This window comes from Oenanthe melanoleuca, chromosome Z (assembly GCF_029582105.1).
Source record: "Oenanthe melanoleuca isolate GR-GAL-2019-014 chromosome Z, OMel1.0, whole genome shotgun sequence".
NCBI lineage: Eukaryota > Metazoa > Chordata > Aves > Passeriformes > Muscicapidae > Oenanthe > Oenanthe melanoleuca.
Window position 1 is genome coordinate 59,661,355 of NC_079362.1, and position 21,096 is coordinate 59,682,450.

At 39.5% G+C, this 21,096-nt stretch overlaps 1 protein-coding gene across 1 annotated transcript in view; it reads left to right on the top strand.

The window, feature by feature from the left end:
- Positions 1–48: 48 nt before the first annotated feature.
- DHX29 (DExH-box helicase 29) overlaps positions 49–21,096 on the top strand; it is a 29,657-nt gene continuing 8,609 nt past the window's right edge. Inside the window, exons 1-21 of the mRNA XM_056513507.1 lie at positions 49–516; positions 2,953–3,026; positions 3,849–3,962; positions 4,476–4,605; positions 4,993–5,135; positions 5,942–6,067; positions 6,514–6,640; positions 6,900–7,061; positions 9,139–9,304; positions 10,282–10,405; positions 10,797–11,393; positions 12,098–12,241; positions 12,336–12,512; positions 13,099–13,239; positions 14,528–14,672; positions 14,885–15,005; positions 16,001–16,085; positions 16,689–16,777; positions 17,352–17,480; positions 18,298–18,373; positions 20,011–20,235. Coding sequence (XP_056369482.1) covers positions 339–516; positions 2,953–3,026; positions 3,849–3,962; positions 4,476–4,605; positions 4,993–5,135; positions 5,942–6,067; positions 6,514–6,640; positions 6,900–7,061; positions 9,139–9,304; positions 10,282–10,405; positions 10,797–11,393; positions 12,098–12,241; positions 12,336–12,512; positions 13,099–13,239; positions 14,528–14,672; positions 14,885–15,005; positions 16,001–16,085; positions 16,689–16,777; positions 17,352–17,480; positions 18,298–18,373; positions 20,011–20,235 — 3,273 coding nt within the window. The 5' untranslated portion in view covers positions 49–338. The remainder of the gene's footprint in view (positions 517–2,952; positions 3,027–3,848; positions 3,963–4,475; positions 4,606–4,992; positions 5,136–5,941; positions 6,068–6,513; positions 6,641–6,899; positions 7,062–9,138; positions 9,305–10,281; positions 10,406–10,796; positions 11,394–12,097; positions 12,242–12,335; positions 12,513–13,098; positions 13,240–14,527; positions 14,673–14,884; positions 15,006–16,000; positions 16,086–16,688; positions 16,778–17,351; positions 17,481–18,297; positions 18,374–20,010; positions 20,236–21,096) is intronic.

Genomic DNA, 21,096 nt, shown 5'->3' on the forward strand with positions numbered 1-21,096 from the left:
TCGCGGCCGGACACTTCGCGCGAGAAGGGCCCTTCCGATCCCGCCCCCCGAAGGGAGACGGGGACTCACGCCCTGGCGCCGGAAGCCGCCTGCACGGCCCGTCCTGGATCTCGACCTCTATTTCAGCCCGGGTCTGGATTTCGGTCCCGGTGCCAAGCCCCTCTGTGAGCCTCCTCCGGGCACACACCTGGCCCTTCGCTCTCGGAAGATTATGTGCGAAAAGCCGAGGCAGGCCGCACGGCCCGCGCGCATGCGCTGGGGGCCCTGGCCAATGGGAGGCGGCGGCATGCCTATCGCGGTGCCCGGATGTGCGCGCGCGCAGGGCGGGGGAGGTCGCCATGGGCGGCCGCAACAAGAAGCAGCGCGCGGGTAGCGCGGCCCATGCGGCTGCCGCCGCCACCGCCACCGCCCGCGCCCGCGCCGCACAGGCCGGGGTAGCCACGGCCGCGGACCCGGCCAGCCGCACCGCCCCGCCGCGACCAGCGCCTGCCTCCAAGGAGCCGCGTGTCAAACAAGGTACCGTGGCCCGCAGATCCCCGGGAGCGGCCGTGCCGTGCTGTGCCATGCCGCGGCTGAGGGGTGCCGCGGCTGAGGGGTGCACTCAGGGAACTCCTGAAGGTGCGGCTGCCGCTGACCGCGGCGTTATGAGGAGAGGCTGGCCTTTGGGGCTGATGATTCCCAGCGTCGGGAGAGGCGGCTGGAATTGCTCCGCTCCTCATCTGGTTGGGCCTGGCTACAGCCAGTCTTGCCTGCCTAGCTGGTCAAGGGAAGGAATTCCTCCCTGTCTAGTCGGCCCTAATGAGGCCACGTCTGATCTTCTGTGTCCTGTTTCGGGCTCTTCCGTATAGGAAGGACCATGAGCAAGTGGAGAGGGTCACAAAGATGATACAGCTCCTTTTGAGAAGAGACTGAGGGACCTGGGCTTGTGCAGAGAAAACTAAGAGTGGCCCCCCAAAAAGTATATAAATATTTCAAATTTATGTGCCAAGGAGATGGTACTAGTCTTGTTTCAATGGTGCCCGGAATGAGCAGCAAAATGTGCAGCATACAGGCACACGACAGGTTTAGCCCCCACAGGAAGAAGAAGTCCTGTACGCTGAGGTGGCAGAGCAGTGGAACAGGCTGCCCAGGGAGGTCATGGAGTCTCCTTCTCTGGAGACATGCAGAACTCACCTGGATTAATTCCTGTGATGCCTGATCTAGGTTATCCTGCTGTTCTGGGTTGGATGATCTTTAGAGGTCCTTTCCAGCTGTAACTATTCTATGATTTTGCTGCCAAGGGTGTCCCTGAGCAGATAAGCCTTGGTAGCATCGATGTGTTAATTACAGAAAGTCTTGTTATTAGATTATCAGCAATTCTTGTGAAACAAGTGTTTGGAAGGTGTTTTCCCAGAGCTTCTGATGTATGTGTTTGTTTCGTATGTTAACAAAATCAATACAATGTAGATTTGGGATTATTTTGTGGTTCTTTTTGTGTCTTAAAAGACCTGTTACAAGGCTAGGGGCATTTCTATAATGTTAGCTAAGATGAGGGATGACTGTTCTGAGTGCAGTCTGAAAAACTACTATTCTGAAGCACTGTGAGATGTCTAATTTCAGTAAGCCAGCTTTGCCAGAGTAGCCCATATAACATTAGAGCAGCTTGTGTTGCAGACCATGAGCAAATCATGCAATGGCCAAGGCATCTGAGATCCCCACTTGTTAAGGAAATGTTTTGTAATCTCATAATACAAGCATCCTGAATCTATTAATGTGTGCTGCTTTTATAAGTGTGGGCTCTACTAAGTATATTTCCTGTGTCTTCCATTCCTTCAATAACCATGGTGCTCAGTCCTCTTCAGAAAATATCCTGCTTTTCTGTCAGGATGTATACTGTGGCGAAAAGTCAGTCAGTGTAAATGAAAGCTAATTTGGTATATTCTAAAGAGCCAGTAAGTGCCAGTAAGTAGATTCTGAGTGCTGACAGCTGTTTATATCTTCTGACCAAAGGGGATATACTTTTTTTGAAGTGCAGTTACCAAAACCTGGTCTGATCTCAAAGCAGGCTCTCCCAGAGCTGTTCTGCAGGTGGACCAGCAGGGATGAGCTGCTCAGCCCACCAGCTGGGAGGTAGCTGTGCCTTTTGGAGCAGCATGTGGCCACACAGGGTGGTGGAAGCTGTGGCCTTGCTCAGTTTGTTTCTGTCTGTGCAGTACCAGACACAGTATGTGTGCTCTGAAAGTGATGAAATTCAACAGCAAGCTGTGTGCTGTCATTCTAATGGCAATAAATAGGGTTTGGTTTTTTTAATAGCTGTTAAATGAAAAGTATTTAAGAATGACCAGAGCAGACCAAATGCTTCTGGAACCCAGTGCCCTCTCCTAGGTAGGGAACAAAAGCAGATATTTAGGCATCTGAACACATCAGACATGCAGTGATGCTGCTGTAGGATATTCTTACAGGCTCAGCTAGCTGTAGCTAGGGTCTCCCTGAACCAGATGGAATACTTTTTTCAATGCTTTCCCATATCAGTTGATTTCTTTACTGCAAAGCTGTTCTGTCTGCCCTTGGACCTTAGTAAATGTCCACTGTCCATAGCTTTAGTGGCAAAGGGTTCTGTTACGTAGCTGTGCACTTAGTAATAAAAAATCCTCAATAGCTATGCTTGTTTTGAAGCTGCCATTTACTTCCCTATTTGGCAATCCTTTTTCAGTGTTCAGAGAGTGAGCAGTCAATCCCCTTTCCTCTCATTATATCCTTTGAATTTTATATTTTGCTGCCAGAAGTCATAGCTCTCTTCGCTATTCCTTGTTCAAGGCCTTTCTTGATTGTTGTGGTTGTTACGTACCTGCAAGTTTCTGGCAAGTTAGTGTCATAATTTGCACTAAACTGTGTTATATTAGCTCTATTTTAGCTACATTAGACAATGTTCTCTGTAGGTTTTTCTAATTGATAGTTATTTGCAATTTGCAGGCCCAAAAACTTACAGCTTTGGTTCAACAACAGATTCCAGTGCTGCTGCAAATCTAGATAAATCTGTTCTTAAGGCAAGTATCTTCTTTACATAAAACAACTTAAATTTTTGTAGTTTTGCTTTAGCTGAGTAAATATTTTATCACGTCTTTCTCAGTATTATGTTGTACATTAATGTTGTCTCATAATGAATGAGACAATTGATGGTTTGGAGTTTGATTTTTTTTTTTTTAGGGTTTTGAGTGTCCTTTAAGAAATAGGGGTAAATTACTGGCGTAGGGTAATGTCTTTTTTTCAAAATAACAAATAATACTTTGCATGCGAGACTTTTAGTAGTTAGGTCTGGACTTCTGCTGTGCGTGTGGATCTTTCTTCCTGTCAGAGAGAGTACAGATTTTGTATAACAAACTTAGTAGCAAGTAAAGCTTGGTTTATGTTTTAGGAGAGTTTCAAGTATTAGAATTACTATACTAAATTTGTTTTTAAAGATGTTTTGGAAGGAGGGTTTTTAGAGATGTTTTGGAAGGAGGATATCATGGATTGCATCTTGATGTTCAAATTATTATATATGCTGAGGAGAAAGGCCTTGGCTTATTTGGTAGAGTTTTAATTTACTTCCAGTATTTTCCTTAACATACTAAATTTCCTTGAAAATATAAATAGGCTTTCATGGTAACAAGGAATGAACTTTTTTATTTCAAGTAAAAGTGTATAGTTTGCGGAAGAAAAAGTATCCTTTTTGTAAGAGATGTTTAGGCCATTACAGAAATCTTGAAAAATTGGATTTTGAATGGCAGAGAGATTTCTGCATTGTTACATTCTTAGTCATGAAGAGCATTGACATGTCATAAAAACTTCTGGTGTTTACTTTGTGTCAAATAATTTTTTCTTTGAAGGTAACGATAAATGGTAATTTGGAGAAAAGGATTATTGATGTGATTAATAACCATAAAAACCAAAATGATGGCAAAGGAATGATTTCCAAAAGACTAACTACAAAGAAACTACAGGTACAGTTCAAAATTTTATTTTTCATTATTTATTTAGAATAAGTTTCATCTTTTGTAATTTTTATCAATGACACTTGTGTGTATTACATAATTGTACTGTGTGCGGTGCAAGCCAATAAGCATGCTTTTCAGCAGTTATATCAACAATTAGTGAAATCAAGAAATATGCTTATTAGGAAAGGTCCATCTTTTTGTATTCAGGAACTGAAAAGATAGAGCAATAGTACTTAATCCAGATGTTCCAGGTTTCCTATATTTTGGACTGCATATGCTGGGAAAATTGCAGGTATGTCTTTACTTAGCTAGAAAATACCTTGTGTAGAGAGGCAGGAATGTAGATTTATTTATACCGATGTGCGCGTATTTAAAAAAGTATTACAAATTATGCAAAGCAAAATTTTCTGCTGTTGGGTACTTCAATGCATGTTGTTGATCTCCCTTTAATGCTGGCTTTCTGATATGTGGGAGGTAGAACTTTTCAATCCTAATCTTTTCTGGCTCTCTTATTTATAGGATGTATACATGGCTCTACAAAGATTCTCTTTTAAGACTGAGCACATTGAAGAAGCGATGAAAAATACACTTTTATATGGTGGTGATCTCCACTCTGCACTTGACTGGCTTTGTTTAAATCTTCCCAATGGTGAGCATGGGTGACAGAAGATAGTTTTGGACAGAAGAGAAATAGGACCTGCTAAGCAGTAGCATTATTTCTCATAATAATAACTAAATACAATGTTCCCTTAAGTCTAGTAGTTGCATCAGTGTTCCTTTCCTAGATGCACAGCTGACTGGTTCTGGGATATTTTAATGTATGAAATCTTGTGGTCTTCCTGTTCCTACACTGGAGTCCTGTGGAAGCTCAACGAGCAAATATATTTATCTTACATAAATGCTAAAGCCTAATTTTTCAGATTGTGTTCTTCTAGTTGGTCCTCAACACAGTTTAAAATATTTTCCTGTAATAAGTGTTGATATTTTCTGTGACGTGCTTTTGTTTTTGTTTTTGTTTTTTTTTTTTATTTTGAAGATGCCTTACCTGAAGGTTTTAGCCAGCAATTCGAAGAACAGCAGCAGAAACCTAGAGCCAAATTCTGTTCTGCTGTGTCACAGCGTGGAACACCACCTCACTTAGAGGATAACAAAAAGAAAGAAAATGGCCCTGAAGCTAAGGTAATCTGAAAATCTAATCTGTAGTTACTTGGGATGAGGTGAGGGAAGAGAGAACTTGCTAAACAAAACTTTCTAAAATACAGGAGTTGAATTGATTTCCAACACTGATGTGGAAAGCTTATGAAAATGTTGTGTGATTACTAATTGTCACCTGCATTTTAATTTCAGTGGAATGGTGGTTTAAAGATATTTTCCCTGTGGAGTCTAGAAGGTTCTTCATAGTTCACTTTTGTGGTAAAGCACAGGGAATCGCATGAGATTTAGGTTAGATATTAGGAAGAAGGTCTTTTCTGTGAGGGTGATGAGGCACTGCCACAGGTTGGCCAGAGGAGCTGTGGATGCCCCATTCCTGACAGTGTTCAAGGCCCGACTTGACTTGGACTCTGAGCAACCTGGTCTAGTGTCCCGGCCTGTAGCAGCAGGGTTGGAACCAGATGATCTCTAAGGTCCCTCGCAATGCAAGCCATTCTATGATTCTATAGCTTAATTTCTTAATTTTATCCTGTAATTGCTTTATTCTGTTTATGTATGTTTGGCACCCTCTACGACTTATGAGCATTGAAGTTTGCCTGTCTACTGTCAGTATTTTTATTTCTGTGGCTATTGAATCTTAAACTAGAAAACAAAAAAGATTACCTGCAAATGATTTGATTCCTTACAATAATTATAGTTATTCTAATGTGTGTGTGTATATGTACATATATATATATACATAAAATCTTAGCAGTAGTTCCTGGGTACTGGCAGAAAAAAGCATTGCTTTCACATGCTTAATCGTTAGTTTTAACTTATATTGCTGTTCTTAGGAAACAAATGTGAGGAAAGAGAAAGAATTGACTATGAAGGAATGGATTTTGCAATATGCCGAGCAACAGAGTGATGAAGAGAAGGATGAATCTGTGAAAGAGGCAGATGAAGAAAAATTTGACCCAGTAAGACAGAATAATGCTTCATGGAAGTCTTTCTGAAAACTGCTATGTCTGGTAGATCTGCATATGTGGATCTGTTTGTTACAAATTCATGTGTTACAAATTGGGGATTGAAAACTTATGTTGCCAGTAACGTATCAGGCTACTTAAGGAAAATCTGTTGAAGCCTGTTTTCTAAGTTGTTTTTCCTTTCCCGTATTAATTATACTGTATTCAAAATGTTGAACATGATGTGTGTGAAAGGAAAATTTAAAATGCATTTCCATGAGATTGAGTGAGTTACTATCCAATTTTGGGAGGTTTTGACTGTTAGTTAAATAAAAGTTAATTGTTTCTTAATTGCATAAGCTTAATGTAAAGGATAAAAAGCCCACACTTTATTGTGAAGGTCACTGAAAGTGAGAAGCATACCATGTTCAACTTCTAATTAATAATTCTGTTTGAAATAGAATGAGAGGTATATACATCTGTCTGCCAAGCTTTCAGAAGCAAAAGAACAAGCAAGCATTTCCAAGCAAGACAAAGACAAGCAAGGCCAGAAGGCAGCACAAGAAAAAATAAGAAGAATTCAGCAAGGTAAAGCCATGCAAGTTACCTCTTTTATTTTCTGGCCTGCCTGTGTGTTAGGCACTTAAATCTTGGAGTCAGGTTGAATTGAAGATGATTTTGTTATCTTCAGTGTGAAATGAAGGCTTTTCTGAATCTGTTCTTTCTCAGTCAAATTCTAAAAAGTCTGTAACGTTTCACTGGTTCTGGTTTTGGGTGCTCAGTATAAATTAATATAGCAATTTTTTTAAGCAGTTGGTGGATATAAGTTATATTCTCTCTGTGACAGAAATGGCAGTACTTGAGGAACATCCAGTATTTAATCCAGCTGTAAAGATTACAAACCAACAGCAAAATGAAAAGAAGAAGCCACCTTCACCTCGACCTCAAGAAACCACTTTCAGTTTGAGCTTGCTTGAAAAACCTGATGGTGCTGCAAAGGAAGACAAAGGTGTGTTGGAAGTCATTCAGTACAGGCTTGAATCATACCACAAATTTCCAGAATTAGTTCCTGTTTTTCTGTGTTTGCAGTGCTGAGTGAACAAGCCCTAATTGTGGGAAATGAAAGTGGACTATCATAGCACCAATTAGTTTTGAAAAGACCTCTGAGATTGAGTCCAACCTGTGACCTAACCACTATGTCCACTAGACCTCGCACTGGGTGCAAAGTCCAGTTGTTCCTTAGACACCTTCAGGGATGGTGACTCCACCACTTCCTTGGACATCCCAGGCCAGTGCTTGACAGCTCTTTCTGTGAATAAATCCCTCCTAATGTCCAGCCTGAACCTCTGCTGATGCAGACTGAGGCTATGTCCTCTTGATGTATCCCTGGTTGCCTGGGACAAGAGGCTGACCCCACCTGGGCACAGCCTCCTATTAGGGCAGCTGTAGAGAGTGAAGCTGAGCTTCCTTTTCTGCAGGATAAACACCCCCAGCCCCTCAGCTGCTCCTCACAGCACTGGTGCTCCAGACCCTGCCCCAGCTCCACTGCCCTTCTCTGCACTCACTCCAGCCCCTCAGTGCCTTTCTTGCACTCAGGGCCCAGAGCTGGACACAGCACTCGAGGTGTGGCCTCAGCAGTGCCCAGGACAGGGGGACAATCCCTGCCCTGCTCCTGCTGCCCACACCATTGCTGATCCAGGCCAGGATGCCATTGGCCTTCTTGGCCCCCTGGGCACACCCTGGCTCATGTTCAGCTGCTGGCACCAGCACCCCCAGGTCCTTTCCAGCCACTCTGTCCCAGCCTGTGGCACTGCCTGGGGTTGTTGTGACCCAAGCACTGGGCCTTGTTGAACCTCACACCGTTGGCCTCAGCCATGATCCAGCCTGTGCAGATCCCTCTGCAGAGCCTTCCTGCCCAACAGCAGATCAGTTCTCTGACCGAGCTCAGGGTCCTCTGTGTACAGTCTGTCTCAATGACCAAGTTGACTTCAGAGGTTCTGTACTTGTTTTAGCAGATTACATTGAAAGCTGTTTTTGTGATGCTGTCATGTCTTAAAAATTAGATTTCTATTTCTTCAGTTGTAGGACTAGTTGCTGTTTCAGCCACACTTATCTTTTAAACTATTCTCATTGTAAATCTTTAGACTGTTAAAATGTTTTCTGATAGGCAAACTTTAATGAAACTTCTAAAATCATTGGATGTCCTGGTTTGAAGGACAGGTGTCTGCCAAGAAAGGCAGAAGTTTTCCTTTGAAGCAGAGACCCGAATTCCACTCCCCCCCAAATATTATAAATGTTTGAATCAAGGACTCTGAGGCAGAGATAAGGGGGTAGGAATAACAGCTCTTTTACTAATATATCAAACTGTACCAGCAGAAACAACAGCAGTTGTTAAAATTACGAACAAAACAGAACAGATGACTCGGTTCCAGTCCTTTCTTTAGCTGTGAGCACGCTCTCTCTCTGCGGGAGCGGAGGCGGGAAGGGGCGGCCGCGCCGGTCTCAGGGGGGAGCGGCTGGAGCGGGCAGCTCCTCGCTCACCGTTGGTGTCCGGGTGATTCGCTGTGTCCGCAGAGGCAGAAGGCTGTAGCAGGGCAGATGCAGGACAGGTGATTGCAGAGGGTCTGGCTCTCCTGCCTTCGGCCGCGTGGCTCCAAGACCGGGGGCGGGGGCTCCTCCTCCGAGCTCCTGGAAACACACGTCCCCTCCGGAAGCACGAGAGCCCCTCCCCAAGCCGATCCCAACTACCCCTTTTGTCCAGAGCCATCAAAGATCCGCGGTGCAACCGGCAGCTCCATTGGCATGACAGTGGGAAAAATTCTTTAAATTGACACAGTAATGGGAAAACACTCAACCCCCAACATTGGGTGAACAAAGATAACAAAATACTATTATTTTTCTGCCAGATACCTCTGTAGAAAAAGCAGAAGTTGCTGTTATCTATCATCAATACCTGTATTTCTATAAAACATTTCAGAAAATTGTGCTATCTAGTTAAATACATGTGAATAAAAGGTAAAAATTACTTCAAAGGAATGTAAAATAGATTTTAGGAGGCTTTAAAGTGTGTTTTTCTACTCTTGCAGTGAAAAAGAGGGAACCGCTAGATATAAGAAATTTTGATTATAGTGCTCGAAGCTGGACTGGTAAATCTCCAAAACAGTTTTTGATTGACTGGTGCAGGAAGAATTTTCCGAAGAGCCCGAATCCTGCTTTTGAGAAAATTTCTGTTGGAAAATATTGGAAATGTAGGTATGTATTTCCTTTAATCTTTACAATTGCCTTTTGGTTCAATTGAAAATTACGGTCAAATCTCTCTTGTTGATAGTGGTTTATATTAATACAGTATTTAATATAATTCATTAACAATATATTGTGTTTAACCCAAACTCTTTTGTAGTCCATCAGGGAGGTATTTTACTCTGGATAGCTCTGCAAAAGTGATGCTCAGCCTAGAAAAAAATCACAAAAATAAGATTCTAGTGAATGATCTCATAAAGCAGGGTTAAGGGTTTTTTTATTTGCATACTGCTGAATGAAAGGCTAATCTAAAGCAATCCCATGAGATAAATTTGAACAACATTCGTTTGTTATTCAAAGTAACGTCTTAAATATTCAAGTTTATGCATACCAAACTCTTCAAAATCGTTTAAAATAAAATGGAAGTTAAAAGCTTGTATCAAAGCTACCATAAACTTATGGGCAAACCAATACAGTATCTTACTTCTAAATTTCTGCCAGAAATCAAGTCTAAAACAGAGTTGTAGAGTAGAATATTACCATATATGAATAAAGCAGACACAAAATTATAAATAAGTAATGTTTCTTGAAGGAACCAAGTAAAACAGCTTATTTTCTTGCTCAAGCTACAAACTGCTAACAGACTGCCACCCCCAAGAATATGGCAAATTTGGCTGCTGCTCTGACTGCAGTTTATCTGTTAAATAGATGTTTGCGTCTTAGTAGATCATTAAATGTCATTGTGCTCTGTCCTAAATAGTTACAAGCACACAAATATTGGGTCCTTCTTCAAAGGCACCTAATGTTAGTGGTAATCTGTATGTATATAAATACTTCTGCCTTGAAGATGATGGAGAAGTTTTTAAAGGAAAAAAAAAAAACCAAATTCAGTGCTAGAATAATTGTTAAAATATTACATCATATGTGTATTTTCTGTCTATATTGGTTGCAAAAAATGGAGATAAGTTGTTTTGAAATTTTTATTTAAGGGTCAGGATTATCAAGTCATCAGATGATGTAATGGTGATGTGTCCTACAATCGTAACAGAAGATAGTATGCAAGCACAACATCTAGCTGCTACTTTGGCACTCTACCATTTAACCAAAGGACAAGTAAGTTTCTTAGCAGTATTACTGGTCTTAGCCTGGAGGCTGCCTCTGCACTTTTTACTTAGTATCTATAAGTTCTAAAAATATTTTTTGGTAGTATTTCCCATTAAATTCTTTGCTTCCATTCCATATTCATTTGCTTTCATCTGATTGTGCATATGCTTTGCAGCATACAGAAGCTATACTTTCAGTCTTGTAAAAACAGAAAGCAAATTGAAAGTAAAGATGTATTGTTGACATTTATGTTACTGCTTTAATAGCTTCTGTGTTTTGAATTGTTTCCTACTTGTTTTTTGTCAAATCTTTTGACATCTGAGTTTGTTTACACATAAAATAGACCGATAGTACTAAGTAGCACATAATGTAATTTTTTTTCTGCTTTTTGCATCTAAAGTCAGTTCATCAGTTGCTACCTCCTACCTACCGAGATGTCTGGCTAGAGTGGAGGGATATCGAGAAGAAAAAGGAAGAAGAAAGCAAGATAGAAACCAACAAGCCGCGTGATACCTTTATTGCTAAATTGTTAAACAAACTCAAACAGCAACAGCAGCTACAGTCTGAAAACCAGCCAAAACTATCTGAGGGTCCTGAAGATTCCTGGGAAAACTTGGTTTCTGATGAGGACTTCAGTAGTCTCTCCCCTGAGACTTCAGATGCAGATAATTTGGAACCTTCAAGGATTTTATTTAAGAAGCTGCAGAGTTCTTCTAGATACCAGAGGCTTCTGAAAGAGAGACAGGAGTTACCCGTATTTAAGCACAGATACTCGATTGTAGAAACTCTTAAAAAACATCGAGTAGTTGTTGTTGCTGGTGAAACAGGCAGTGGCAAGAGTACCCAAGTGCCCCATTTCTTGTTAGAAGACTTGCTGCTAGATGAAGGATCAAAAAAATGCAACATTGTTTGCACACAGCCCCGAAGAATCTCTGCAGTGAGTCTGGCAACAAGGGTTTGTGAAGAGCTGGGCTGTGAATCAGGACCGGGAGGAAAAGTAAGAAGTGTCTTAATTCCTTTGCTTGTCTCGATCAAATACAGGGGACTGGATTGTTGACAAAAAGTGAGAACATTATTCCTTATACAACCAAACAACTGGATGTTATTTTCTCTTGAAAAGGACTTCTTTCTATGTCACTTGTTTATTTTTATCGTGTCATCTGTGAACCTGTAGGTATCCATATATGATTTCTAAAATCTTCAGAAGCTGATGTAAGCAGAAGTGTTTTATAGATGGAATGGTCAAAGATTTGAGCAGATTACCCAGGGACTGTTGCATCACTATCACTAGGAATGAAGCAAAGTCCTTAAATAAGATTCTGAACAATCAAGTCTGGCCTTGAGTGAGGCCATGCTTTGAGAGAGGCACTCTCCAACATAGGTATTTTGTTATTTGAAGAAAGCTGAAGTCCTGTATTTGTTAGGGTAATTTGTACAAAAGTATTTTTGAAACTGTCCAAGAGTCCTGAAAACAACCCTGATTTTACCAGCTCTTTGCCACCCTGGATAAATTTCATGTATTTTTCCTTTCTTAACAAAGTAAAGTACTTGTATGAAAGTGTGGCAGTCATTCACTATACTACTTAATTAGCAACTTGTGTAGTGTCTGAATCTGACAGTTACTAAATTTTACTTAATTTTGAATATTATTAGCTTGTATGTTATTTTAAGTTATTCTGTGTTTTTAATTTATTTTTTAAGAATTCCCTGTGTGGATATCAAATTCGTATGGAATCAAGAACAGGAGAAGCCACCAGACTGCTGTACTGTACAACAGGTGTCCTGCTTCGGAAACTTCAAGAGGATGGTCTCCTGTCAAGTATCTCTCATGTTATTGTAGATGAGGTTATCAGTTCTTTACTATTCTGCAGAAATGACAGGTATTCTGGGCCTTGACCTTTACTAAAATCTTGCTATAGATGTGTTTTTCTAATTCTAGGTACATGAAAGAACTGTCCAGTCTGATTTCTTGCTAGTTATTCTGAGAGAGATCTTGCATAAGCGTTCAGACCTGCACCTGATTTTAATGAGCGCCACTGTAGACAGTGAGAAGTTCTCCAGCTATTTCTCACACTGTCCTATCTTGAGGATCTCAGGGAGGAGCTACCCAGTTGAGGTAGGTAGATGTTTATTTTGATTATGCAAGACACTTTGTATGTATGTATACAGTGATTGCTGGTTAGTTAGGCAATTTATCAGTTTTGTTGGTGTTTTGTTTTGTTTTTTTTTACCGGAAAGACAGATCTTAAAGTAAGTATTTCAAGGACTTTAGTCCTTTTATGAAAATCTAGAATAGCTTCAGGGCTTTGGATTACATAGCTATACTATTTTTTGTGATGGATTTGTTGATTACAATCCTTGATTTTTCTCTCTTCAAACTAGGTGTAAAGGAAAGCATTAAAGAATTTCTCCCATAGCCCCTGTAATGTTGTCACTGCACTCTCATGTGTTTTTTCTTACACGTGCTGTATAGGCTATGATAAAGGTCACTAGTGATCAGGTGGAGAAGCCCATTAACAAACTTGTATCTGATCTAAGATTAGGTTTTCAGAAATCATAAGAAATTTTAGTTGAAATTTGCAAGATTTATTACAACATTAAGGCATGCCCTGTTAACCTTTGTTATGTAAGCTTTAAAAAGTGAGAAAGGTTGCTGATTAATTTTTGATGTCTCATGTTTTTTCTTTGAATTTTCACTAAAGATTTTCCATGTTGAAGATATAATTGAAGCAACTGGCTATATTCTGGAGAAAGACTCAGAATATTGTCAGAAGTTCTTGGAGGAGGAGGAGGAAGTAACAATAAATGTTACTGGTAAAGGAGGAAGCACTACAAAGCACCAGGTGAAACAGGCATTTTTAGTTTTGTCTTGGAATCTTTGGGGGTTTTCATTATTTAATAATTTCGGTTCCTTTTTAATTTATTGTAGTTGGATTGTAGAATATCAAATATTCTCTCTGTTTATAAAAAAGACGTAATAGCGTTACTTCTAATATTTATGAATACCACGCCCTTTTGTGTGTTGCTTCAACTCCTGTATATCTGTCTTGATTTTGCTGTATTTGACATTGAAATCTCTTTTAGATTACCAGCTCTGGATTTGTAAGCAGTGGCAGGGAAACCATTTATTTTTTTTTTCCCCCAAAGCATTCTCCTATATAATGGTGCTAGCAACAGTAGAGACAAGGCCTTATCCTTCTTAGCTGAAAAACTCCCAGGATCCTCCATCTCAGCCTGTTGAATGAGATGATTTACATGAGGTTGTTTAACAGGCTATGGTTAATCCTCAGGCACTCTGCAGTGACAGCTCTATGTGTTTTTGAATCAAAACTCTTGAAGGGGAAATTCTATCAGTGCCATCTGACTTTGGCAGCTTAGGCTGTTCGTCTGGACTATGTATTTTGTGAAGATATCTCTCTGCTCCAATTTAGTTTGCAAGACTTCTGAAAATTTAGCTTGTGGTGTTTGAACACTTATACATATGTTGAAAAATAATCTGGTGTGCTCTGCTGGTTCTTTTCCTTCAGTGCAGAAGGATGTGTGCTGTCAAGCTTCCTTAAATATGCTGAGTAACAGTGAAATAGTTTACAACAGTGCCATTTAATTTAGAAACTATGCTATGTATGTAAGATGTCTAGAATAAATTCAAATGTATGTCTCTCCTGTTTACTCTTCTTTCTTCCTGTTCCAGAACACTGCAGGAGTTGCTACCTAGTTAATTTTTAATTTTCATTGCAACCGTTAGTTGAGAAGGGTGAGGTGAAGCAGAGGGAAAACATGAAACTAGTTTCTTACACCACAAAGTGAAAGAAGAATATACATCTTATCCCAGTTTGAGCTGATACCAGTTAAATGGCAGATATGAACTTAGGGCCTGTTCACCTCTTGGCCAGACTTTAATTTTTACATTTTTTTAAAATCTGGAATGTTTTTTAGTGGTTGTAGATACCTATACATATTATGTAGGTGGTTGTGATTTAATCTCACACAGGTTTTGGTGGGAAATTAGTTAAATTTCTCTTATCCCAGTCTCTGATTCACGTGAATGGCAAATTCACCTTCTGCTCTCTTATTTTCTTCTAAAAGACTAAGAATGTGATGGGTTTTTTCTGCTTACTCTTGTTTTTTCAGGAGTATGTCCCAATCCAGTCTGGATCTGGTATCGATTTGGCACCTTATTATGCGAAGTATAGCAGTCGTACACAGCAGGCTATCTTATATATGAACCCTTACAAGATCAACCTTGAACTTATTTTGGAGTTGCTTGCATATTTAGGTACTTCTAGTTCACTTCTTAAGAAGTTTATGTACTTAGGGTTGTCGTTTGGACCCATTTTCCACTGCTTTCTACTGATAATGAAGTAATTGACTTCAGTTTTATATGAAGGACTCTAAAAAGCATTAATCGCAGGGCCTAGCATTTGTTCCTGTTGTTATGCAAAACTTCACAATGCATGTTTTAACTATGCTTGTACTGTAATTTTGCAGATAGGAGTCCCCAGTTCAAGAATATTGAAGGTGCTGTGCTGATCTTTTTACCAGGCCTTGCTCATATCCAACAGCTGTATGATCTCATTTCAACTGACAGAAGATTTAACCTGCATGACAGGTAATGCAGGTATTTTTTTTATGAAGTTAATACTCTTAAGTTACAACCCAACAAACATATTCATTAAGGTTTGCTATTCTTGTAAAAGGCAAGTGAGAGTTATGCCTCTGAGCTAATTGTGCTACAAATGTGCTTTTAGTGCAATGCAAATGTACTTCTGCTACAATACGAGTGTGCTTTTACTGCTATAATTGAAAAGTTATACAAGCAAAAGTGCCAGATTCTTAGGGAATGGTATGATAAATTTTCTTTTATTACTTTCTATCTTATTCTTCAGCAAACTTATCTAATCAAAAGCACTTGACTACTTCTTTTCCACTTCGTAGGGTATGGAAGCTGCCATACCTGGGATACAGATTTCTGTGGCTTACTGTTTACATGGAAGTGACTACTTCCTGAGAAGAGCTCCAGAGCATCTGGATCTACCAAGAGAAATGGCCTAGGGTTGTAGTGACAGATAATTTCAAAATTTATTTTTTTTGGGTAGCTAAAAGTTAGCAACACAACTGCATAAAAGGATCAATTGCAGTCAAATGCTAAATATTTGTTGATGGACTGAGATGTAAAGATCTGGAAGAGAAGGAAAGGACCAGTCTCTGTAGCTCTCGCATCTTTGAAGGCCTTTATTACTCGAAGTTGCATGAGTTTGTAATGGTCCTTGTCTTGAAAGCACAATTTAAAAAACTTGGGATTACAGACGCTTAGCTCCCTTTATTGCTAGGCTGTTACTGTTAAGTAACCAGCAATTTTGCAGTATTACTATTTTTCCTGCGATTTTACTGAATGGAAGAACATCCCTATGAACTAATTGGGATATTTTTTCTAGAAATTGTTATGAAACAATGAAGCAGATTTTCATACATAATCATACAAAACTTTACTCTTTCAATTGTCTATTCTAATTGCTTCTCCAAATACTGTCATTATGCTGGTCTTATTTTTTTACTCCATGTTATTTGATTAACATAAATGTATTTAATAATTTCTTGTTCTAGGCACAGATTGATAGCATTGCATTCTGTTCTTTCAACTCAAGACCAAGCAGCTGCGTTTACAATACCTCCTTTTGGTATTAGAAAGGTAACATTTACAAAGCTCACAATTGAAAAGAGAAATTTTCTGTGGGTGCAATTCTGAATTGTTATCGCACAGAATTACACAACAACTCGGTATTCCTAGAATTTCCTCTCTGCAAAGAAACAATTCTAATTTGCTGGTCTGTAATGCCTAGAAGCTAGTATGCTGTGAAAATATTGACAGTTTTGGACAAATTCTTAAACCTAATTTTTTGTCAACTTCCTTAATTATTACTTATTTGTGTTTTAACTATTGTTAACCAGTAACTATGGCTTTTATCTTGGAAAAATACAGTTTTATTTATTGCCAAACTGTATAATTAAGTGTTGATAAATTTTGGCAGATACTAGCCAGTAATTTTGCTGGATTATAAAGCAAAATGTTTTTAAAACAAAATGTCAAATTATTTCTTACCTTTTAATTTCTCTCCTTGGGGAAAACTAGGCTATTTTCCAACTCATGTAGCTTTTAATTTTTTGTCAGATTATTTAAGGAAACATTTCTGGGTAAAAATATTTTGATCAGACTTACTCCATAATACTTATTTAAAGGTTGAAACCTGTTTAGATATTTCAGTTCTTCTATTTGCTATGTTACTCTTTCTAGATTGTTTTGGCAACCAATATAGCAGAGACGGGTATCACAATACCAGATGTTGTCTTTGTAATTGATACTGGGAGAACAAAAGAAAATAGGTAAGAGTTTGATTTTCATCAGTCATACTGTGATTACTGTAAATACTTGGAGGATAGAGCTGCAAGAATTCTTAGTATCCTTATTAAACTAGATGCAGAAATGTGCTGCGTTTAAAAGCCTGCAGTCTTGGGTACAGGTTTGGGATGTATCTTTTGAGTTTCAAATGGTGAGAAGAACAAAGAGAATTCATAGATAAGGGATGTAATGTATGGGTAATTATGATTAAATGCTGTGTTAAAAATGAAGGAAGTATTTTTTTGTGCTATCTCAGTTTTTAAAAGTTTATTTTGTTCACTTTTTAAATGTGAAAATCCCTACACAATGCGTGAGAATGCTTCTGAGTTGCCAGGGAGATGAAATAATAAAGCTTTCATTTTCCAGTTCTTATACTTTCACCAGTGAGTTGTGTTCAAGGTTTTACAATATACAGTTCCTTCCAGATATGCTTGGTTTTCAAAACTAAATGTATTTTTAAATCATTGCTCATTAGATATATTGTCAATATGCTGGTGTTCAGATTATATATACATGAAAGTTTTAATTCTGAAATCTGAATCTGCTTTATAATTTAAGGTATCATGAAAGCAGTCAGATGAGTTCCCTGGAAGAGACCTTTGTTAGTAAAGCTAGTGCTCTGCAGCGACAAGGAAGAGCTGGACGTGTTAGGGATGGGTTCTGCTTCCGAATGTACACGAGAGACAGGTATTGTAATTTAGCAGAGTTCTGTACATCTCACAGGTACTGTCTGGTTTTCTCCGTACAAAACCGAGAATTCTTGTTGAAATTCACTTTATTTACTGCGAATCAGGAAAATAAAACTGGAAAAAACTCAACCAAAACTAGAATTTGAGTATTATATGTGCCAAGTGTTAGTCTTTCACACTTTTTAAAAAAAAAGTTAATTTTATTCTCAATATTTCTTTAATGTGTTTTTAAAGAAATATTCATAATTAAAGGAAAAATGCAGCACAATGATTTGTAGAACATTCATTTTTACAACACCTGCCTGGCTTACATCATATGTGCACAAGCCTTACCTCCTGAACTTAAAAATTTTTTATTAGACAAATCTGTAGGTTTCTGAAGAGGTAATCCCTTCGGATAAGATATAGGGCACTGCAGAATTCGTTTCTGTTACTGCAGTGGAATAACCTTTTTCCTTCTTCTGTGAAAGCCTGAAGCGACTTCCAGGTGAGAAACAATTAAGGTCTTCTGATATAACTAATGAAGTGTAGCAATGAACCAATGGGACCTTTTAGTCCCATAAAAGACTTTTCACTTAGAAAGCGTTTTAGGCTTGTTTTGAAAATTGAGGTTTCCTGCCTTTCTCTCTGACTAAAACTTGTTTTCCAAGCCACAACATGTGCCTTAATTCAGAGTGTAAGTGGCTCATCTGTATTACTCCTTTCCTTCCCACTTGAGAAACTGCAAATAATGACCGTGTAAAAACCCGGATTTACAAGTTTAATTCAAAGATTTAGTTGAAGATGCATGTTTTTGTGGTTTTATGATGTTGCAGGTTTGAAAGTTTCATGGAATATTCTGTTCCAGAAATATTACGTGTGCCTTTGGAGGAGCTATGCCTTCATATTATGGTATGGTTTTTGCTTTTAGAATTGCTAACCTTGTGTGGTGGGTTGATCATGCTGGACACTGGGTGGCTCCAAAGTTCCTCTATTACTCTCCTGCTCAGGTGGATGGGAGAGAAAATATAGTGAAAGGTTCATAGCTAGAGATAAGGATACAGAGAGATGACTCCTGAATTACTGTCCCAAGCAAAAGAGACTTGATTTGTGGAAATCAATTGAATTTATAACCAATTAAGTTAGAGTAGGCTAGTCAAAAGTAGAAACCACCCCTCCCTCTTTCCTGGCTTAACTTTTATTTCCCAATTTCCTACCTCCTATCCTCCATCAGCACAGGGAGATAGGGAATGGCATATTTGGTCGGTTTATCACACATTGTTTCTGCTGCTGCTTCCTCCTGAGAGGAAGGGAGGACTCCTTCCCTGCTCCAGCTTGGAGTCCCTTCCACCAGAGACAGTCCTTTACAAGCTTCTGCAATGTGAATCCGTCGCACAGGTTGCAGTTTTTCGTTAACTGCTCCAGCATGTGTCCCCCTTAGAGTCAAGTTCTACCAGCAAACCTGCTGTGATGTTGGCTCCTCTCATCATGGCACCACAAGTCCTGCCAGGAGTCTGCTCCAGTGTGAGCTCTCCACAGGGTCACAGCCTCCTTCAGGCATCCACCTGCTTGAGTGTGTGCTCCACCACACTAGCCACTCTCCCTCCATGAGCTGCAGGGGGGCAGCCTTCCTCACCATGGGCTACTTTCTTTTCTGATTTTGGTGTCTTCAGAGTTGTTCTCACCTAGTCTTTTCTGGCTGCAATTTGTTTCTGTGCAGTAACTTCTCTGTGAGTCATGACCACCATCACTGTCTGGCTCAGCCTTGGCCAGCAGTGGGTCTGTCCTGGAGCTACCTGGCATTGACTGGACATAGGGGAAGCTGCTCTCAGCTTCTCACTGAACTCAGCCACGCAGCCCTTAATACCTAAACATGGCCACACAAGCCCAATTCACTCTGTTAGGTAAAATTACTATGTGTGCCATTCATACTGTTCATTCATACTGTTGCCTGTTTTGGGATTATTGACCCTAGTAGGTAAAAAGGTTGGTTATGACAGACCTGATCCAATGCAATTACTTAGTGGAGCTTCTCCCACAGGTCAGGGGTAACTCAGCACTTGATTGCTGTAAAATAAGAGCATGCTGTTCAGTGAAAATAGTGCGCTATATGATTCCAGTTTGTCTCAGAGTGACAATTTTAAACTCTGTTAAATAGCCTTCTAATTGATTTCTGTTTAAGGGAGCAATTCCATTACCTCTTACCATGTCTTAAGTGAGTAGGATGTGCATGGAAGAACTAACAACCTGGCAGATTAGTGCTAGGTTGAACAGCATCCCATCAGGATTGAGAGTCCCCTGCTCATCAGTGACCACTGGTAACACACTTCTCTGAACAGTGGTCATGCCATTTGAAGCCCTTCCTAACAATGAACTTTTGTTAACCTAATGTGCGGCATGTCATCCTTCTGGGGAAGCAAGATGCTTGTTTGGTGGAGAGGTAATGTGTAGTTTTGATGCAAGATCAGCTTTCCAGTTTTCTGTGTAGCTGTTAGAGAGCTTTCTTTCTAATAAATTCTTGTATTGAAATATGTACCTTTACCTCACAGAAATGCAGTCTTGGCTCGCCTGAAGATTTTCTTTCCAAAGCATTAGATCCACCACAGCAGCAAGTAATCGGTAACGCAATGAATCTGTTGAGGAAGATTGGCGCTTGTCAGTTAAACGAGCCCAAGCTGACTCCATTGGGCCAGCACCTTGCAGCCCTTCCTGTTAACGTAAAGATTGGCAAAATGCTTATATTTGGTGCTATATTTGGCTGCTTGGATCCTGTGGTGAGTAAAAAAAAATCATGTTTCAAAAGTATAAGAATTGTTAATCCTTTGCAATTAGTCTGATTTCTTGTAATGTAGTATTTTGAAAAGGTGATAAAGTTAAAATGTTTACTTTAGCGTGAGGGTACCCAAACATCATGGAGTGGAATATTCTCTATGGTTGGACTCAATGATCTTAGGTCTTTTCCAACTTGAAGTGGTTCTATGATTCTAAACTCCTAGGTACTCTCCACACTGGATAATCAAGCTTGGTCTCTAGGTCTGTCCATGGTGATCCCAGGAAATCTGACATTTAAAGACAATGTCCTCTTACATGTTAGACAGTCTGGATTACCCCACAGTTTATGGCCAAGAACATAATCAAAGTTATTGCAAATTAATTGGTAGGTAATTTGTTAAGACTGTGACATAGTTTACATTTTCACCTAATCTATTTAACTCACTGCAAAATAGAAGAAAACATGAGTATGACAGTACCTGGAAAGTGAAAGTCTGATTTTTTTTTTATTTCCTATTAATGCGATTAATGCGGTATAACGTCAAGCAGTTGATTAATCTGACCTTCATTGCACTGTCATTTGGCAAAACATTTCATTTGAGTTGTGTTTTTATGCTTGCCTGTAAGGCTTTAATATATGCAAGTGCTGAATTCTGTATAGGAAATTCTTTTAGTGCTGAGATTTCCTTGAGACTCACTAGAAGATAAACTATAATTAGATATTATCTATTCTTCTTGGAATACAAGTGCTAGTGATTCTCAGGTGCAAGAAATGAGGCAGAGAAGATAATCAATGAGTGTGGGTGGAGACCTGCTGATTAAGCTCAAGGGCAGCAAGCAAATGCACAATCATTGTGGAAGCA